At 45.8% G+C, this 20,091-nt stretch overlaps 2 protein-coding genes across 4 annotated transcripts in view; one reads left to right on the top strand and one right to left on the bottom strand.

Annotated features, from left to right (window-relative positions):
- The window catches only part of AAGAB (alpha and gamma adaptin binding protein), a 429,906-nt gene extending 421,134 nt beyond the window's left edge, over window positions 1–8,772 (bottom strand). Inside the window, exon 1 of one of the 2 annotated variants that reach the window (XM_069625133.1) lies at window positions 8,534–8,772. In XM_069625133.1, the coding sequence (XP_069481234.1) occupies window positions 8,534–8,729 (196 nt within the window). In that variant the 5' untranslated portion in view covers window positions 8,730–8,772. The remainder of the gene's footprint in view (window positions 1–8,533) is intronic. The other variant, XM_069625134.1, reaches the window with a different exon arrangement.
- Window positions 8,773–9,044: 272 nt separating this feature from the next.
- The window catches only part of IQCH (IQ motif containing H), a 1,923,049-nt gene continuing 1,912,002 nt past the window's right edge, over window positions 9,045–20,091 (top strand). For both annotated transcript variants that reach the window (XM_069625132.1, XM_069625131.1), the window contains exon 1: window positions 9,045–9,177. In XM_069625132.1, coding sequence (XP_069481233.1) covers window positions 9,046–9,177 — 132 coding nt within the window. In that variant the 5' untranslated portion in view covers window position 9,045. The remainder of the gene's footprint in view (window positions 9,178–20,091) is intronic.

Here is a 20,091-nt window from a genome sequence, read left to right as displayed (position 1 = left end):
CAATTACTTTTGAGCAATTTCAGCCCCATTTATCATTCTAAATGTCTGTTTCATCTTGTCCCCTACTTCTTCCTGGTAAGTATTTTCCTAAAAAGTTTCTTCCCACTCATTCCCTTTCACAGAAAAGAAAACCTAACTGTTGTCATCGTTTGTTGTTTTGTTTAAGAAATGCATATGCATGAAACATTTGGTTGCAATTAATGGGCTTTCTTACCCTAAAGTATTGCAGTCCCGATAGTCTGCTTTATTGCAGTCCAGTTAGCAATTGGGGTCAAATCCCATTTGCTAGAAAAAGTAAACAAATTTAGGATGACCCTGGTTTAAGGCTTAGATCCTAGTTTCATGCAGTGCAGGGCAAGTTTGTTAATTTGCAATTTCCTTCTTATAGTATGTTACGAATTCCAGAGTAGAGAAAAATAAAATAATTTCAGTCTCTCTAAAAAGACAGTTTGACTATGAGGCATCCGCATGGTAGTGTTCATTACACGTTGATAACTTCCAAGCTCATTTAAAAACAGCATGTTCCCAAATGAGGGGCATTGGTCCCAGTTTAGGGTGGGCTTGTGAGAGGACCCTAAGGCTTACCTGAAAAAAGTCCAATTCGTGCTCCAAGCATCAAGTCAGTTAGACTGCCTCTTGGATGATAGAAGAAGCATCAGAAACATCCCCAATGGGGAATTCATACGAGCAAGACGAAATTGTGTGGACAAAGATACTTTCAATAAAGAATGCAAATTATTAACCACAAGATTCTCTGCTAGAGGGTACCCTCAAAAATCAATCACAACAGCATGGAACAAAGTGCACAAAATGAAAATATCAGAAACACTAACCCAAACCATCAAAGAAACAACACAGGACAACAAAGTTCAATTCATTACCACCTATTGTGCAAACAATCGTGAAATCAAGAAAATACTAAAAAAATAACTGGTACTTACTAAAACTTGATCCCTATTTCAGAAATTACATCAAAGATCAACCGACCCTAATCTACAGAAGAGCAAAAAGATTGAAAAGCAGCCCAAGCCCCTCACTACCAGAGAAAGAGGATATAAGATCATCAACTTGGTTAAAACAACCAACTTTTGGATTTAGGAAATGTGGTTTCTGTTCAATGTGTGAACATGCAATACCAAACACAAACATTTTCAAGGACAAAAATGGAACACAAACATTTATCAGTGAACAAATAAACTGTCGCTCTATCAGCAATCAGAAGTCAAGACAAGAACTTGCCACTATCAGAACATTGGCAAACCCTCCATCAACTACGGGACAAAAGAGAAATTAAATTTGTTGGACTTAAAAAGAATCAGCTGGGTAGACGAGGAGGAAACCAGGAACTACGACTTTGCCAGGAGGGAGAAAGACTTATCTGTCACTTCAAAGCTGTAAAACAGGGCCTAAACTCCGACAAAGAAATGGTGTTGTTTTTATGATACAGGGCGACCATTTGATGTAAGGTACACCAACACAACTCGAAATATAAAAAGGAAGACGAGAACTACAACTACCAAAATCACTTAGTGGAAAAGTTGTGCACCCTATTTTCTCATAATCTAACTACCAGAATGCCTAGTGGTAAAAAAATATATATTTTTTTTTGCAATTTGAAAATACTTGCAATCAAACTTTCCACCCATATTAGTATTGAGAATGCCAATCTAGGTTTTAATCTATCAACACATGAATATTTAAAAGGCAGAGAAGAACTACCACTTCCAGAATGCATAGCGGTAGGAATTGCAAAACCCAAAACCAATTACAATTAAGATATTCACAGACAGATTCCCATTTCCAGTAACAACAAAAAATGTCGTATGAAAAACGTTCTCTATTCTTGTTTAAGTAGAGTGCAAACCCAGAATTTAGAATGTGGACTCTATAGGACCAGAAAAAGTTTTGCAACCTATATTTTCTCCTAAATCTAAATAACATCCATTTTCAGCATCGGAAATACTAACCTAGCCTCTCATGTACCTAAATAGAAAATGGAAAGGTTAGATATAAACCACAACTATCAGAATGCATAGCGGTTGAAATTCTGCAATTTGAAACCACCTCTAATCAAGAATTCCACCTATGTTAGTATTGAGCTTGTCAATCTAGGTTTTTAATCTATCAATACATGAATATTTTAAGGCAGAGAAGAACTACCACTACCAGAATGCTTAGCGGTATAAATGGAAATCAAAACCATTTAAAATCAAGATATTCATGTGCTTTCATTAGACATACTATTTCAGTAACAAAAAATGCTGTTTGATAAACGTTCTTTACGCTTTAAATTAGAAGTCAAAATAGAGTGCAAACCAAGATTTTAGAATTTGGACTCTGAAAAAACAAAAAACAACATTAGATATCCATTACCGAACTTACAACATACTTGGATTTAAAACCAATTTGGGTTCAAAGACCCTATAGCAATATGCACATGACTAACATAGCCCAAAACAAGTCCGCCATCAGAAATCCGATGGAAATGAAGGTAGGACTACTCTGCCTCAAAGGCAGCGTCATATCTAGTCCTTCTTCCATCATCGACGCTTGGAGCACAAATTGGACTTTTTTCAGGTAAGCCCTAGGGTCCTCTCACAAGCCCACCCTAAAGTGGGACCAATCAATGCAAGTGACCCTCATTTGGGAACATGCTGTTTTTAAATGAGCTTGGTCAACATGCTTTTTAGAACCTTAACACGACACAACAAAGCTAACAGTTAGCAAAGTGTAATGAACACTACCATGTGGATGCCTCATCGTCAAACCGTCTTTTTAGAGAGACGGAAATTATTTTATTTTTCTCTACTCTGGAATTCGTAACATAAGGAAATTGCAAATTAACAAACTTGCCCTACACTGCATGAAACTAGGATCTAAGCCTTAAACCAGGGTCATTGTCTCCAGCAGCTCAGATCAATGTCAGCGTTACAGTGATGCAGGCGGACTGGCGAATAGTAGCAGCGATGCAGGAACTTCATGGCGCATTCCTTGTTTGTGACGCATCTGGATGTCGAGTTGATCCTGGACCCTATCTCCACCCATGTTTTATCTTCTATGGGGTGTCCCAAGTCCATTTCCCATCCGGACATGTATGGCGGTCTGACTTTTAGCATGTCCTCCCGGAGGAGTCGGTACAGTTTAGTGATCTGACCTCGGCCTGTGCTTTCTTCCGTTGCCAGTTCAAGTGGATGGAGGTCCCGGGTGGCTCCCCGACGGACCGCGGGATCCAGTGTCGGAGTTGGATGTATATAAACCTCTCTCCTTCTGTTAGTTGAAAGCTAGCTTTGCATTCCTCGAAGCTAAGTGGGTAGTTGGCTTCGTAGAGTTGGGAGAGGGTTCGGATTCCACATTTGGTCCATCGGTGTAAACGGGCTGCCTCCATTCCTGGTCTGAAGTCAGGGTTTCCGAAGACCGGGGATAGCGGGCTCAGGGGCCTGGGTATCTTCCTCCTCCGACGGGCCCAAGCCCATGCCTCGAGAGTCGCTTTGGTGGCTACTAGCACCTGCGGTCCCTTGCTTCGGTGTGGTCCCAGGGAATGTAGTTGTGGCCGACATCTGGATTGCTCCATGCGGGAGCATATTGGGGGTGTCTCCGGGTTCATCCAGGCCGCCGCGCTCGCCAACTGGGCTGCCAGGAAGTAGTTCATCAGGTTAACGAGACCAAAGCCGCCCCTTTTCGGTGCTGGACTGCTCAAGTGGGCGGGACAAAGACTTATATGCAAATGGATATTCCTCCTTTGTGAAAGGCACAGTGAGCTAAAATGTGGCTGCGGACTCTCGGGTGGGTAACTTACCATTGAGCATGTCATTAGGCCGTGTTTTTTCTGATAAAGGGGCGCCTGTACCTCTTTTTCTAAATTACACACGCTGTGCTCAACTAGCCAACACGTGTTTCAACCTTTCAAAGGTCTTCTTCAGGGTGATTTTCTATTAGTTACTGCACCATAATCACCTATCTGAAAAACGTTTGGTTGTTTGGTCTACTCCCAACTGGTCTCTCAATCTTATATTAATAGCATTCTTTATTCAAATGTCTGCACTCATCATCATTCAAGGCAGTCTCAAATGAGTTGTGCTACAGGCTAGTCTCTAATATTTTATAGTTGATATGTCTTCAGTCATGCTCAAGTTTAGTCGTTCTCTTGATAGTAACGAATTACATATATCAAGGTCGTTCAAATACGGCCATGGACACCTAATTTAGTAGATGAAGTGGTCCTCATTCCTAATCTGATCTCTGCGTGGCTTGTGGCAGTGTATGGGGATGGACAAATTCAAAAACCCATATGTCATCAACTGGATTCAGTAGAAACTAACTGGAAATAGTCAGATTGTGTGTGTGTTTAAATGAGATACATGGCTCCTCTTGAAAAAGCATAGGCAGCGCAGGCGATAACTGGGATTCAAAAAGTGACGGAGGATCCCTCGAAATGGCTACTTACGTGCATAAGGAGGGTCTGTCCGCTGTAAAGAAGAATCTGTTGTAGGTTTGGCCAGAATGTAAAGCACTGCTTAAAGGCAGTGAGGTGTAAGTGATATGCTTGCCATCCAACAGTAGCATACTCAGGCTCTCGAATTAACCTCAATTGGAATGACTGATCCTTATTTTATTGCGTTCGCAATTCCAGGAAGGAATTAGAAATGGTTTTACTGGATACCTTTGATGGCACGTGGGGGATTTTGACCATCTTACAAAGAGTGGATTTAAATTCCACCTAAGAACATGGCTTTGTTTTCTTTTATTTTCAGGCATAACAATAATAAACCAAAATAAGGTTTCTCCACCCATACAATCAAGGCATGGTTTTTTGCGTCTCCTGTTGGTGGCCAAGCTAGGCCAGTGCAAATAAATTGAAAGATGGGGGCTTCACAAAATGTTTCACCCTCGCCAAGTCCTGTGAAAACCATTGCTCAGTAGCTTCTCTCCTAGTACCCAGCTCATCCGCCCCACCTTCTGTTGTACTCAACCTTCACCACCACCCCAATCCATTATTACCCCCACATCCTCTCTTCCGCATCCAGTCCATACACTTGAAGGCAGTCTGCCTTCACTGCAGACATACTCCCAAAGAAATCCCTTTAAACACTTAGATTTGCTGGCTTCCTCTTCCACTCGTCCCTGTGTACAAGAGGGGTAGTCATACCCACAATCCTCCAGTTTTATGTACTTCCCTTCTGGACATTTCTTCCGGGGTGAGGCTGCATTTTCCTTTGATCTCCTGCTTGTCTTGTGATCCAGTTGAGGCTTTTGGGGCATACTCAGTAAGTAGGTGGGCCCCCTAAACCTCAAGCGGGGCCAAGTGTAATGGGGTCCAGAGGGTCAAAATTTGCAGATGCCACAGCCGCCTGCATTCTGACAAGGCTTTCTCACATTATGTGGCGGGCTGGCACAGGATTGCCGGCTCAACCTCCACCATTTCCGCTCTCTACTGGCCATGGCAGGAAGAGTGCAAACAGGTATGGTTAATTCCCCTCATTCACTTCTTGCACCCACACTACTGCTTTAAGGGCGGAAAAGCCTTGCTTGTGAAGCAAGATCCTGGCTGCTCCAGAAGCCATCCTCGGGCGCAGCACAGTTTTGTGTGCGTCTGTGTGAGAAGGGGAATCTCTTATTTCATGGCAGACTTTAAAATTCCCCACAGGTGCTGAGGTTCACTCATTTCAGACTGATATTACAGGTGAAGCAAATGCAGTGGTGCTCTGCAATGTAGAGGTTAAAAACGTTCAGTAAAGTGGAAGCAGGTGACACAGTGCTCTTCCAATTCTTCCAGCCGCACAACTACTGCACAGAAAAATGTCCTCTTCATTCAAGTCCCTGATGGTTTTTACCAATATCCAGGCACCCTCTGTGGGGACGCAAAACCAGGAGGGGATGGTCATCTTCTCCCTACTTGGAAAATCTGCTGATTCTAGGGCCATCTGCAGCACGCATCGAGGCTGACATTTGGTATAAAAATATATATAAAATAATGGTCATCAACATCACGAAGTCTCGGCCAACTCCATCACAGGATCTCCTGTTTATCGGAGCATGGTTTCTGATCATATCCTAAAACCTCATGGCAGGTGCAGTTGGATCATTCGGGAGGTGTTAAGCTTGTGTCATCTACAGAGCAACATTGCATGGATATAGAGGATAGTTTCGGATGTGATGCTGGCCTGTGTGTTTCGCTATGGGCACATCTTCACCCTCGCCACCTCCTGTATCGCCTTCATAGTCACAGACTCGAACATCTGTGAAATTTGAGCAGTATATCCCTGTCAGTGCCCAGATTAGACTAGCTCTACAGTAATGATTTACTCCAGAAAACCTACAGAGGGATTGGCTCTTAAACCACCTATCCGGTCCTAAACAAGAGGGATGCAAGCTCATGAGGAGTGTTATCCGGAACCACAACTCTCAAGTTGGGAAATGGAAACACTCAGGCGAGCACTGCTGTTTTTCTTGCTGCAGATCGTGAGCAGACCGGTTTGGATCCAGACGGCAATCACCACCACAGTGGTTTATGTTAACAGCCAGTGGGGCCTGGGGTTGCATCAGTTGGCCTGGATAGCCTCAGTCATCGAGAATAGGGCTGAACGGAATCTGCTATTCTTGTAGGCCTGTCCCATCACAGGGGCTATCAGCTCCCTCAGCAGTGTTTCCCTCTGTACAGGATTTACCAACCTAGCAGCGTTCCAGATGATCACTGGACTATGTGTGTGGCCGGAGTTGAACCTGTTTGCATCAACATGAAACACCAAGCTTCCCCTGTCCTGTTCGAGGGTCCTGGAATTGATGTTACCGCCAATCACTGACTGCAAAGCCTTCCTTACGTTCGCCCCACCCACTTGTGCCTCAAGAGATTGGAAATCATCGAACCATCACATAGGGCAGTGCCAGGTTCATCACTACCGCCCCTTATAGACCCAGAAATTAGGGCTTCCTCTGCTACTACAAAGAGCCATGGCTCATCCTCTTCTTTTTCAGTTATCTATCCTGGTTCTCTCCCCAAGATCCAGGGGACAAATCAAGAGATTAAGATTCTGAGCGATTGTCACATTCCGGTAGTGAGGGGCTTCATTGTATATGCATCTGTGCACGATAGTCAAGAGTCTTGGATTCAATGTAGGCTTTATGGGGAGCCAATGGACCTCAGGTCTGGTGCTGAGATGTAATCCGAGTGACAAAGGCCCAAGGCAGTACAAAGGGCTTTGTTTTGGAGGAGTTTTAGTTTTGCAAGGTTTTTCTTTCAGGTGCCCGTAAGGAGAACGTTTTAAGTTTACTGTTTATGATAGCTTGTGCCAATGTGAGGCAGTTCTCTGGAGACAGGAATGGTCTGCTTAATAAGCTTGGCGGTGTAGGCTGTTGAGGAGGCTGAGGCATTGATGTTAGCGGTCATGGAGAGCTTGGCATCTACGTAGACTCCTAATGTTTTTACGTGTTTAGAGACATGTATGGAGGTTCCTTCGATTAAAAATGAGGACAAGGCGGATCAAGGCATTTGAGGTGGTGTGGGGGATCTGACAATCAGCAGCTCTGTCTTGTTATCATTTAGAATAGGCCATCTCCCTGGCCTATATTCTATTGAGCACTAATCCCCCTTAGGGCATTGGGAAAAGGAAACTGGAGCTTAAATCATGGACATCTGTAGGGCTGCCAGCTAGTCTACCCCTGGCATTTTCATGTGCTATTATTGCTACATCTGCGAGGTAGTGCTGATCACGACTTTGCTTTAGCTGCTCTAAGGGGTGATCTCCTATGTAACCCATCTAAGCATATTGGCTAATTGTCACCGATTATCACGATAGACCGGACACTCAGCCTTCCAGGTCTTCTCGATCCGATTGTCTCATTTCCTTTGGCAAGTACAGGGGGGAGGAGGGACAGCCTGCAAACATAGATATTCGAGGGTAATTTGTTATGTCTGTGTTTTCATTTGTTTGATTGGTGTGCAAGCTTGAGTCCCTAATAGAATGCTGGTGTGGAATGTTATGAATGCAGTGTGTCTATGTGTTCTACATTTATCAGTTGGGCCCGAAGGTTAGAGGATGAGGGGGGCCAGTGGATGTCTCTCCCTGTTATATACTTAACTTAATTACTCCATTTGTACTTACCTTCTGTGTCAACTTAGTAAAGAAGTTAACCCAAGCTGAATGACTCACTCCATTCATTGAACCCAAGCATCAATCCTAACAGAATTATTTGGGGAAAATGCACACGGGTGCTAAGTTATCCTGTGTCATGCATGACACCCACCTCGAGTTAAGTCCCGTTTTCCCCATTGCATACTGAAACTTGTAGTTTCGTTTTCCGATTGCAAGCATTGGCATAGCATGCAAAGTTAAAAGCAAGACTGGCTCCCAGTGTGAGGCAGTGCCTGGGGCCACTTGGCAGCCACGAGTGTGGGGTGCGCGCAGACTACCTTCACGTGCATGGACAGTCACAAAGAGAAGAGTGGCGGTGCAACGAAGATGACCAGCAAGTCATCAGAGCATGTACCCGCATCATGCTTAGCTCCAAGCCCTAGTACTCAATGACACCTGCTCACCTCTTACTAGCTCCTCCCCTCGGTAACCGGCAGCGGTGCTGGTGATGAGAGCACACGGGGTTGTGGCCATGGTTGCTGCAAAGCAGCTCCGAGTCACTTCCTGCCTGGCACCGCACCAGCTTCCGGTATATGAAACCCGGAAGCAAGTGCCGGCGCTGTCAGCCGCCTGTCTCCATGGCAACAGAGGGCCAACCATGCATGCTAGGAAAGGGGCAATGCTGGGGGGGAGAAGAGACGGGCGTAAGGAGGGAAAGCAAGGACATCGGGCACGATGATCAACAGAAGGAGCCCTGAAGTAGGGCGGAGACCCGGGAGAAGAGCCGCGCGTGTAATGCAGCGTTGCCACCGTAGATTGAAATAAACGGCCGCTGTGTCCACAGAGCGACACGCGCCTCGCGTACTTCCGGGCCGGGGCTGGCTTCCGGCGCAGTCCTACCTTAGTGTCTACAGCTGCCAGTGGCACTGCTGGCCCCCACCCCCCGAGGCCCCGCCCCCCGGCGTGTCCCGTTGCCATGGCGGAGGTCACGTGCTGTACACAGAGGGGGAGCGCGGCCTGCCTCTCTTTGGAGCCCCGCTGCAGAGTGAGGCGAGCGCCCGACATGGCAGGGCTGGGGGCGGGCGGCGTGGGGCACATACTGGTGCAGGTGAGGAGGGCCCTCGAGGCAGGAGGGTGCGGGGGCGGGGGGGTATGGAGGCTATTAGCTGTTGGAGCGGAGCATTGAGGCGCCATGGGAAATAATGTGTTGGAAAATGGAAAGGGCTGGACGTACAAGTGCCTGCAGAGCCTAGTGCAGGTGCTAGGATGCGGCAGGTTGCCTATATTTGCGATGCTGGGAAGTGAGATTGACAGCCCCGCCTGCTAGTAGGCTACCTGCTCTCCACCCTTCTAATGCCCTGCACTGTCCCTCCAATCCCACTGAGAGAGCATGTGATACTGTTCCTCATACGGGGGTGAACTGGCGGGTGACACAAGCAACAGAAGAGAGAGGTTATAATATGAGGGACTTCAATGCTAAATGACCCCCCCCAACCATTAATTGGAAGATGACGGCCTTCGATTAACGAATGGCACCTAATACTTGGAGACAGTTACATTTACAATACCATTTCTCTAATGCAGGGGTCTTCAAACTTTTTTGGCCTGGTCCCCCTTGAGCAAAATTTGGGCAGGCTCCCCCGCCCCCCCCCCAATGCCAAATAGACAGGATGTACAAATGGCTATGAATTATTATACCCGTCAGCGCACACTACTCCCAGTATAGTCCCTGGACTCCCCACTGGCTCCCATCACAGTCGCTGAGGTCCTTTATCCCACCCAGTCCCTGAGCACTCCCCACCCTATCACAGACCCTGGGTTCTCCCCAACCTGCTTCACCACTATCCCAGTACTACCGTGCATCCTGCTCCCACCACCGTTCCTGGGCTCCCCCACCCCGTTACCAACACAGTCCGAGGGCCAGTGGCAGTAGGTGAATTTTTTTTTAAGTGGAGAGGCATACATATTTCCCACAAAAATGCCATAGTGAGGGAGCCTGAACCAATCAAGGGGGATTTGGGGGGTGGGCGGCTGCCACCCTGTGAATTAAACAAAAAATAGGTTAAAATGTTGCATTTTAGAGCATAGTTAAAAAACAAATGGGTAAAAAGACGAACAGTTTGCAATTGGCACTGGGGGGCGAAGGGAGACAGCATGGTATTTTTGACTGGACATCTATAATAGATATCCAGTAAAAAAAATACCATCCCTGTCCCCTGGGTTCCACAGCACCTCAAACGAAGAGCTGATTTTGGCAAGTGGGTAGGGGGACTGTGCAACATACAACCCTACTCCCCCCTTTCCCCCACCACCTCCCACTCGCCAAAATCACCTCAATGGACCAAAACACACACACACACACACACACACACACACACACATTCACACAGCAATCACTCTATCATTCATACAAGCACCCATCACCATACACTCACTCATAACACAAGCATACATCCATCCACATTTATAAATAAACATAAACGTACCTTCTGCAGGAGCCTGCATGTGAGTGCTGAAGTGCCCTGCTCCAGGCTGCTCTGTCCATATGTGCGAGAAGGCGCCAGAGCTCCCCCTCGCACAGACAGACATGCAGTGCCCCAGCCAGCATTTCCAATGAGCTATGCAAGGCCTGCGAATCAAAACGCCCCCAGCCTTGCATGGCTCAGTGAGCTTGTGCAGCTGGGGAACGAACTGTCAAAGGGAAACATTGTTTCCCTTTGAAAGTTCAGCCAGCCCAGGAGCACTCCCTCAGCTGGAAAAGGCAGCAGAGGGAGTGCTCAGTGTTTCACTGGGCTGGCTCCTCTGCTCCTCCATAATGGGCGAGGGGGGCCACTGGGTGGACACCCCTCCCCCATTATGGATGAGCACACAAATGCAAAATGTTAGTGTGGGCCAGTCAAAATGAGCCACTTTTTTGGCTAATGTGGGCCAGTTTGATGAGTTTCTTCACTATGCCAGCTAGTAGTTTGGACCATTGTTGCTGAATAAATATTCTTTAAATATTGCAATTTGCTTCCATTTTAACACAAAACACCCCCTTGGGTACTATTCAGTCTGTGACTAAAGGAATGAATATCCATTTGCAACTGCAGGCCACTTTTTCATTGGTGCCTGAGACTGTTTTATGCTCCAGTCCGACCATGTGAGCCGCCCTTGCCCATTTCATCCAATCTAAAAAAAAAAATAACGTATGCTTGAAGACCCCTGCTCTAATGTAAAAATATGTACATCATGGCTGCATCTCTCTTGCTTAATAGGATACATATTTGTATTGACTCGTAAAATCGGCTTATGGGGCCTTCATGGCATTACGCATTGGAATTACCTTACCAGCTTGGTGAGAGGACAAGAGGACACTGTATGCTGAGGGACTCCTGATCACCTGAGGTAGGGGGTGTCACTAGATTGCTCTAAACCAGAGGTCGCCAAACAGTCGATCGCGGGCGACTAGTAGCTCGCCTGAGCCTTTTCAGTCGCCCGCGCTGAAGATACCGAAAAATAAACATTTATCCTAAGTTATATTATTAATGGTGCGTTTTGCAGCTATTTTCCATGTTCAGGATCCGAACCCTGGTCGCCCCAATTGGGGGGGGGGGGTTGGCTGCTGTGCCACATGGAGATGCTTGTAAATCCACTGACAAGTGTCAGTATCACGTTATGCTTCTGCAGGCCGCCCGTAGTACCACAGTTGGCCTTGTGCGTCCCCACGACAGTCTTGCTTAAGCAAGCTGCTCTTGTTTGCCAGAGATGTTGGAGGGGCTGGGGCAGGATCAGGATCATTGTGACCACGCAATGAAAATATCACAGTAGCCGCTCGCCTGGAAATGTTCAAAATAATATTTAGAAAATGGTACAATTTCTTTTATGTGGCTTCTTTCCAAATTCCACATTGTACATTTCCACTTTAAATCACTTCCATGACACAGGTACACCCACTTTTAGTACATTAAGCTATCCATAGACACGCTGTACAGTAGAAGCCTACCAGGGTAGCTCAGCAGGTTGACAGACCGATGCTGAGATGTTATATATTCAAAACTACAGGTTGTTAATTGTATGACTTTTTGCAATGCCTTATAAAAAAAAGTGCTATACAATGTGTTTGGCCAGGGTATGGGTTGGGCTGGTTGCTTGCTTATATTCAGGGCTGAGGTGGGGATATTTCTGCCCCTGTAGTGAAAATCAGAAGTTGGCACCCATGAACCCACAGTTTAATTTTCTAAAAACTGCTATCAGCATAATAGAAGCATTTATTTGTGATTAACCAGTTTGACAAGAATTTAAAATCTTAATAAATATAACTTGTACTAAAACACAGAGGGGCACCCAAATAATGATAATGATGTGTTATTTATATAGCGCCTTAATCCAAAGCGCTTTACAGAGCACATATTTACATGCAATATCACCCAACTGAAATTGGTACTCATTTATCGACCTCAGAAGGATGAAAGGATGTGTTGGCCTTGCCGGGACTTTAACCTGCAACCTGCAGATCACGCTCAGATCGCAGCAGCGAGCGCTCAACCCGCTGAGCTATCATACCAGCAAATAACGGAGTATGTGAGGTGTCTGACAAAAAAAAACATTTCAAAGAAAACTCGTGAATGCAAGCAGCATTTTTCAATTTGGAAATTACTTTTTTTTTATGGAAGTGTGAAATGCACATTTGGAAAACAATAGTGTGCCTAGCATGTAGAAAGCCTGCATAAAACGCAAAGGAAGGGGCACAAAAATTGCAGGATATTTGTGTGGAAGTCCAACAAATATCTGTCTTTTTGAGACAGCTACTAATGAATAATAATGCAATAAAGAGGTTTTTGAAGTTCTTAATATATTCGTGAAGGCATATGCTATTCCATCTGTTTAAAGAGGGGAAATAATGGAGCCAAAAAAAATTTGGTGAAAATTCTAAGGTTTCTAAATATCCCCACCCCGATATCGCCCGCTAGTAGCTCTCCACTGTTGGCCTCCACTACAAGTAGCTCTAGCTAACGTAAAGGTTGGAGACCCCTGCTCTAAACACTGTGGCAGCCTGATTAATGTGAGAGGCAAATAACTAAAAGGCTGTGGGGCAGCAGGGAGTTCTGGAGCCTTTGAAAATACTCCAGTTGACTGTGTGCTTACCAAGCTGCTCCAAGCCAAGTTAAGCCAAGCACTTCTTGAGTGCCTAGCATAATTAACCACATCTCCATCATGCAAGACAGTGCAATAGTGAGATGTAAGATACTGATTGTTAAGCGAAAATGGGCATGCCCCCCCCCCCCACCCTCCCTCCACAAGGCACTGACAATGCGTACCCCGTTGTTGAGGGAAAAATCAACAGCCCTACTTTGTGATTAAGGAAATCCACCAGCTCCTTGGCACTAATGAGGATGTTTGAGGGGGATGTACCCAATCGGAATTACTATCAAGGCACCTCTAGTCGCCCCATTTACGCACAAGGACATGCCAGGCCCCCTCCCCACCCTCCAATGGTTGCAGTAATAATGGGGTCCCTATGGGTGGCAATGGTGACCCTTCACCCATTCTGACCCTGAGGCCTTGATCATTAATAAGTCCCCAGCAACGGATCCTGCTGTTATCAATACCATTGCTACTGACACTGCCTTAACTAAATCTGACATGAACAGACTTGGACCAGCATTGGCACCTGTGTCAGTACTGGGGAGCACAGGACAGACCCCCATTATCAGCCAAACTCCAAATTGCTTACTGGGGTGGGGGGATAACCAGGAAAAGCCCAACGTCTGCAAGGACATTGAAAGCTATTCCACGTGGCCCTGTCACAGTGACCAAGATGTGAGCACTTTCACTGGGGCTGAACAGTACTCTAGTGCCCAAATGGAAATTGTGGGAACAGAGGTTAAACGGAGCACAGTCTGTGAGGCTGTTTTTTGATAAAAGGCTCTCCTCCTTCGGCACTCCTTTGGACAAGATTGAGCCTAACCTGCAACCGGGAAGCTGCCCCCCCACCGGGCTCCAGCCCTTCACGAGTGCCCACTTCATCAGGCCTACGCTCATCGCACCTTGCCGACCCAGCTACCAAGGGGGGCTTCATGGAATGTGGGTACAAATGTAAATGCATTCTCGTCCTGTCTGAGCTTGTAGAAATTAAGAGTCTGCTCTTGGTTTTTATAGAATCCCAGGGGAGAGGGGCAACCACGGGAGGTGGCTTCCCACTAACCCAGCAAATGTTTTGGGAGTCCGACCATCTGAGGAGCTAGTCCACTATAGCAACGTTGTCCCCAAATCTATAATCACCATCAGCAGCAGAGGGTCGGGCGCTACAAGTGAAAAAAGCCAAAACATTCCAGTTCCAATAGAACAATGGCTAATAAGATGCCCCAAGCTTTAACTCCATGTGATCCCTTCCTAAAGAACCTGTTGTCTCTATGGTCTCTGTCATTTAGTAGCTTCTCGCAAGATCTTGTCTGACCATTTTAGCCATTACATGTGAACGATTATGCAGAGAAATTGTGTATCCCAGTTGTTAGCTATAACTGGGAAAAGACACCAGATAGGTGGAAAGTAAACCGCTTTCAATGTCCCTGTTTTGTAAGGAGGAAAACATTTTTAATAAAGATCCCAGCCTGGGGTGGAGGCTGAGCATTTAAACCATGTAACCAGTGCTCCGATAAGATTTTGAGGTGGGAGAATTGTACTAACTATTTTTAAACTTTGAGAGTAATTGTGATTTCAAGAGTAAAAATGATTTTTCTCCTTTGTCAGAGAGTAAATTGTATGTGATATCCAGCCGACGTGTGCAAAAACTGTATGGAATTCGTTACTTTGCAGCAGCTTTCTGCACTGTGACAGAATACACCTTCCATTATTTCTCTAAGGACTGGCCATTTGATCCTTCCTGTATATATTTAAATGTTGAAAACACAAAAACCTAGCCAATTACATAATTTGTGTTCTGAGATTCGATAGCAGTATTGTCTTTTGATGTTTAATGAAAGTCATCATTTCCTGGCACTATTGCTTCCTAATGGTATGCCAATGTTATGATAAAACAGTGCACAGATGCAGAGACTCTCAATGTGAAATTATATACCTAATCTCATGGCCAAATTGTTAATTATATAGCGCTTTTGGCAAAGCGCTGTACATGGAACATATTTATCACAATCACCAAACCGAAATTGGTACTCCTTTATCAACCTCGAAAGGATGAGTTGGCCTTGCCGGGATTCAAACTGGCAACCTACAGATCTCAGCAACGAGCGCTCAACCGGCTGAGCTATCTTATTAGCTAACATCCTTCAGATTTCTGTAAACTGAGTATCAACTCAGGTATAATAATCACAGTGCCTAGATGTTTGACGAACCATGTATGAAGCGCTACATAAAGTTAAATACCTATCTGGATTATCACAAGGACAGGTTTTGCTGAGTTTATATTTCAATTACAATTATAACTTTCGTTTGTTTGTTTTTGAACAGTGCTTGCACTTCCTGGAGAGTCAGGTTTTGGATTTTTGTATTGTAGTTTTGAAGATTTGAGAGGCTATATAACACTTGTGATTGGTGTAATGGCAATCACTCGCCCTTGAGCAAAGACTCTGCTGCCTCTGACTATTCATAGTAATGTACCCCATTGCCTGCAAGGTTGAATGGATTTAAACATAACTGTGCATACTCATCATTTTACACACTTTTTATAATTGGAGTGTAAATTAAAGTATAAGTGTACATCATCTGCCTCCGCATGATTATTCACACAGCATAGCAACTCAGAAAAATACAATTGTGCAAAACTGGTTTGCTTTCACTGGAAAAAAAAGTATAATTTAGCTAGGAAAATAAATGTGCACAGTGCTTCTGTTTGCTCCATGAGCATCTACACACAACACAGCCGAAGGAAAGAAACAATTCCTTTTATTACGGTGTGCAATTTCTTTTTTTGAAAGGCTTCAGAGAAATGAGTTCCATTTCAGAGGCTTTTCTCCATGGCTTGCAATTACATCCATGTAGATAAAAATCAAAATAAGCGTTCTGTTTTCTGTCAAGTAATCTGACCTTTGCACTGCCATCTTCTCTAAACTTGTGCGTAAATGTACGCAGGAAAATAATAAAGCTGTCGTATTTACAAGATTGCCCGACTCACTCTGCAGGGCACACTCTTGATGTTCTGATCTTCTCTAACCCTCTCACCATTCCTCTCTCCTGGAGTGATCACTTTCTCCTCTCCTCTTATCTCTCTCTCTCACTACTCCCCAGGCCAATCCTACCCCAAACTTCCACCCACCTTCTCAGTCATTCGACCTTTAAAGCGTGTGTCAGCTGAGGCTTTCGCTGCATCTTTCTCTCTCCCTCCTGCACACCCTGACATAGCCCTCTCAATGCTCCGCTCTGCTGTCTCTGATACTCTTGATGTACTTGCCCCTGTCATGAGGATCCGCATAAAACCTAAAAGCAAGTGCAACTCCTGTTAAGACCCTGACCTTGTCACCCTTAAACGCAAGTGTAGGGTGGCTGAAAGGAAACGGTCGGCATCTTGTACATCATCTGGCAAACTTGCCTGCCGCGTGCTCAAAAGGCAATACTGACTCTCTGTCCTTACCAAGAAGAGAGCTCGCATCCAAGCCTGCATTGTTGGGGCATCTAACAACTCAGCTGAACTCTTATCGGCAAGGAATTGGACAATCCTTCCGCAGTCTCTACCTCTACTGTCCCTTCTCCGGCCCCCTGTACAGCCCTGGCTTCTCACTTCATCTCTAAAACCCAGGTCATCCTGTCCATCCTCCGTTTGCTTCTCCTGCTTCTCCCTCCACTATCTCCTCCTCCTCTGGCCCTGTTGCGGCCCCCCCATCTCTGCCTTTTCTTTCCTCCCCTGACAAGGTTTCTAGACAAGCCCGATCTTTGAAATTCTCATCTAAGCAGGTTCTTTCCTGTTCTTGCAAAACCACCAAGGATCACATTGACACCCTCGCTCCAGCCTTGGCTGATTTCTGCAACCACTCCTTTGCCTCTGGAACCTTCCCCTCACCCCTTAAGTACTCTCTTGTGCACCCTCTCCTCAAGAAACCCTCAGCCGACCCCTCCCTTCCAGATAATTATCACCCGATCTCTATCACTCCTTTTCTGGGCAAATTCCTGAAAAAGCTAGCCATCGCCTGGCTTAATCTTCACCCTGAATCTGTTGGTTGCCCCATGACCATCAGTCTGGCTTCAGAGCAGCCAAAAGCATGGAAAGTGCTCTCCTGAATATCTGTGAAGACCTGCTCTCTAACCTTGACTCTAATCTCCCCTCTGTCCTCCTCCTACTTGATCTGTCCTCTGCCTTTTGACACTGTCAACCATGCCATCCTGCTCAACAGGCTCTGTGATAATCTGGGTATCACTGTTCAGGCTCTGACTTGGCTGACTTCTTTCCTCTCTGACCCTCCCAGGTCCAAATTGGTCTCTCTCTCTCTCTCTCTCTCTCTCTCTCTCTCTCTCTCTCTCTCTCTCTCTCTCTCTCTCCCCCCTCCCCCTCCCCCCTGTGGTGTTCCCCATGGGTCTTACCTTTCTCCCTGGTTGTTCAACCAATACCTGACACCTCTTGCTGCTCTCTGCTCCAACTTCCAGTGCTATGCGGTTCACACCCAGCTCGCCTTCAGACTCCCCTCTGCTGCTTCTTCTCCTTCTCTCATCCCTGACTGTCTATCTGCAATCCAGGAGTGGTGCCCCGCCAATGATCTCTGCTTGAATGGCAGTAAAACAGAGATCTTCCTCATCGGCACACCTGCACCCTCCTTTCCCGCCCCTCTCGGCTGGCCTACCTTGGCCCTCTTCCCGCTCCCAACTGGGAGGCTAAGAACCTCAAGGTTATCTTTGATTCCACCCTCTCCTTCTCCCCTCACATTTCAGACATCTCTAAAAAGTCAAACTACCAACTGAACCTCCTCTGAGGTATTCTTCCTTTCCTCTCCTTCCCCCAGAAGCTCACTGTCTCCAGAGCTTTGGTTCTCTCTAGGCTTGACTACTGTAACATCCTCTTCTTAAATCTACCCTCCTCTACTCTCCGTCCTCTGCAACTCATCCAGAACAGGACTGCACAACTTGTCCGTGGCCTTGAGCCCAGGGATCGTATCTCTCCAGCACTGAAATCTCTCCATTGGCTCCCAGTGGCTGCAAGGATAAAATTCAAGACCCTTTGCATTGTCCACAAGGCCTTGTGGGGCCTGGGACCAAAATACCTTCAGCTTTCTCTTCAGAGTTATCTTCCTTTTCAAGCTCTTCGATCTTCCTCCGCCAACTCCCTGAGGATCAGTCGCTTCTCTAAGCAACGATTTGGGGGCAGATCTCTCTCTTTGGCCTGGTCCTCCCTCTGGAACAGCCTCCCTGTCTCTCTGAAACTTGAGAAGAACCATCCCCGGTTCCGGAAGCAGCTCAAGACTTTTCTTCATCTATCTGTCTATCTATATACTTATAAAGCGCCAAAGCCCTCAGGCATCCATGCGCTAAGACAGAGCTGTAAAACAGACAAACTGGGGTCCGTCCTAAGCGAACAACCTGGTCTTAAGGAGTTTCCTAAAGATGGAATAATTTTCTTATTTCCTTAGTGATTCATGGAGCTCGTTCAGGCCTGCGCTACCCGAACAGGGAAGGAACGGCTGTTCCCCCAGACTCTTTTGAATCAGTTGATCTTCAGGGTACAGGCCTCTGTTGAGCATAGGGTTCTACTGGGTCTGTAGATCTCCAGTTTCTCTTTTAGGTATTGGGGTGCAGACCCAAAGAGACATTTGTGTCCCAATGTCAACAACTTGGAAGAGGATTCTGGCTGTCACTGGGAGCCAATGAAGCTCTTTGCGGGCTGCGGTTACTGATTGTCTACGCGCAATGTTATAGACTATGCGTACTGCTTCATTTTGGAGTTTCTGCAGTTTATAAATGCAATCCTTACTGGCTCCCCCTAGCAGGGAATTGCAATAGTCGAGTCGCAGTAAAATAATGACTTTTACCAGTTTAGCACGATTTTCCCTCGTGATCCTAGGACCAAACTATCTCAGGATTCTAAGATAGTAATTTGAGTTCCTTATGTAGTTCGCGTGGGCATCCGCCTTGAGCGTGGCCTCCATAAAGGTGCCAAGAGATTTAACCTTCCCAGCTACCAGAACAAGACCTCCATCAATATGGAAACCAGAGAATTCCTGTCCTAAACTCTCTTGGGAATGCTTAGACCCATATACCATAAGCTTCGATTAACTATCATTAAGGCATAACTAGTTACTGGACATCCAATTTTTGATGGCCAAGTAGACTTTGTTTAGCCTCTCCTGATCGGCAGCATAGTTTCTACTGAGTTCTATGGTGTGCTGAAAATCATCTGAGCATTTTGCGAAAAACACCCCCAATTTTTCTATTCCACACACAATGGTTGGATATAAATATTAAAGAAAGAGGGGGACAAGCAACCCCCCCTGAGGGACACCACAGATGATAGGTTCAGCATCAGATGAAACATCTCCCCAATGGACATTTCACAGCTTCCTTAGAAGAAAAAAAAACAATATACGCCAAACTATCCTACAGTTTTTTCTGGTCCAGTAGCTCGAAGGCTGCTGATAAGTCAAGCAAACCCAGTAGCCCCGATCCACTCTTTTCCAAAACTGTTAACATCTGAGTTTGGAGATCGACTAGGGCACTTTCGGTACCATGGGCATGCCGGAAACCAGACTGTCTGTTATACAGAACACCTACCACTTGCATATGAGATTGAATTTGTGTGGTGGCCACCTTATCAACCAATTTAAGGGGGATAGGCCTCAAATTGGAGGTGTCCTTAGGATCTAATCCCTGCTTCTATAGGACGGGAGTAACCACAACATCCTTAATACTTACGGGTTATATAACAATGGGTGAAGGAGGCATTAATAAATCTAAACATGGAACAAACATACCACAATGTTCAAGAATGACCTTTGATGGTAGTAGGTCACCCGGACAGCTCGTGGGATGCATGGTCTTCAAAATATCTTTACCTTCTCGGTCCGTCAAAAACGAGAGGTGAAACTGAGAGGACCAGTCAACA

This window comes from Ambystoma mexicanum, chromosome 11 (genome assembly GCF_040938575.1).
Source record: "Ambystoma mexicanum isolate Mex_15411 chromosome 11, UKY_AmexF1_1, whole genome shotgun sequence".
NCBI classification, from domain to species: domain Eukaryota; kingdom Metazoa; phylum Chordata; class Amphibia; order Caudata; family Ambystomatidae; genus Ambystoma; species Ambystoma mexicanum.
The sequence above is the reverse complement of the archived record's forward strand: the minus strand, read 5'-3'. Positions and strand labels throughout refer to the sequence as shown.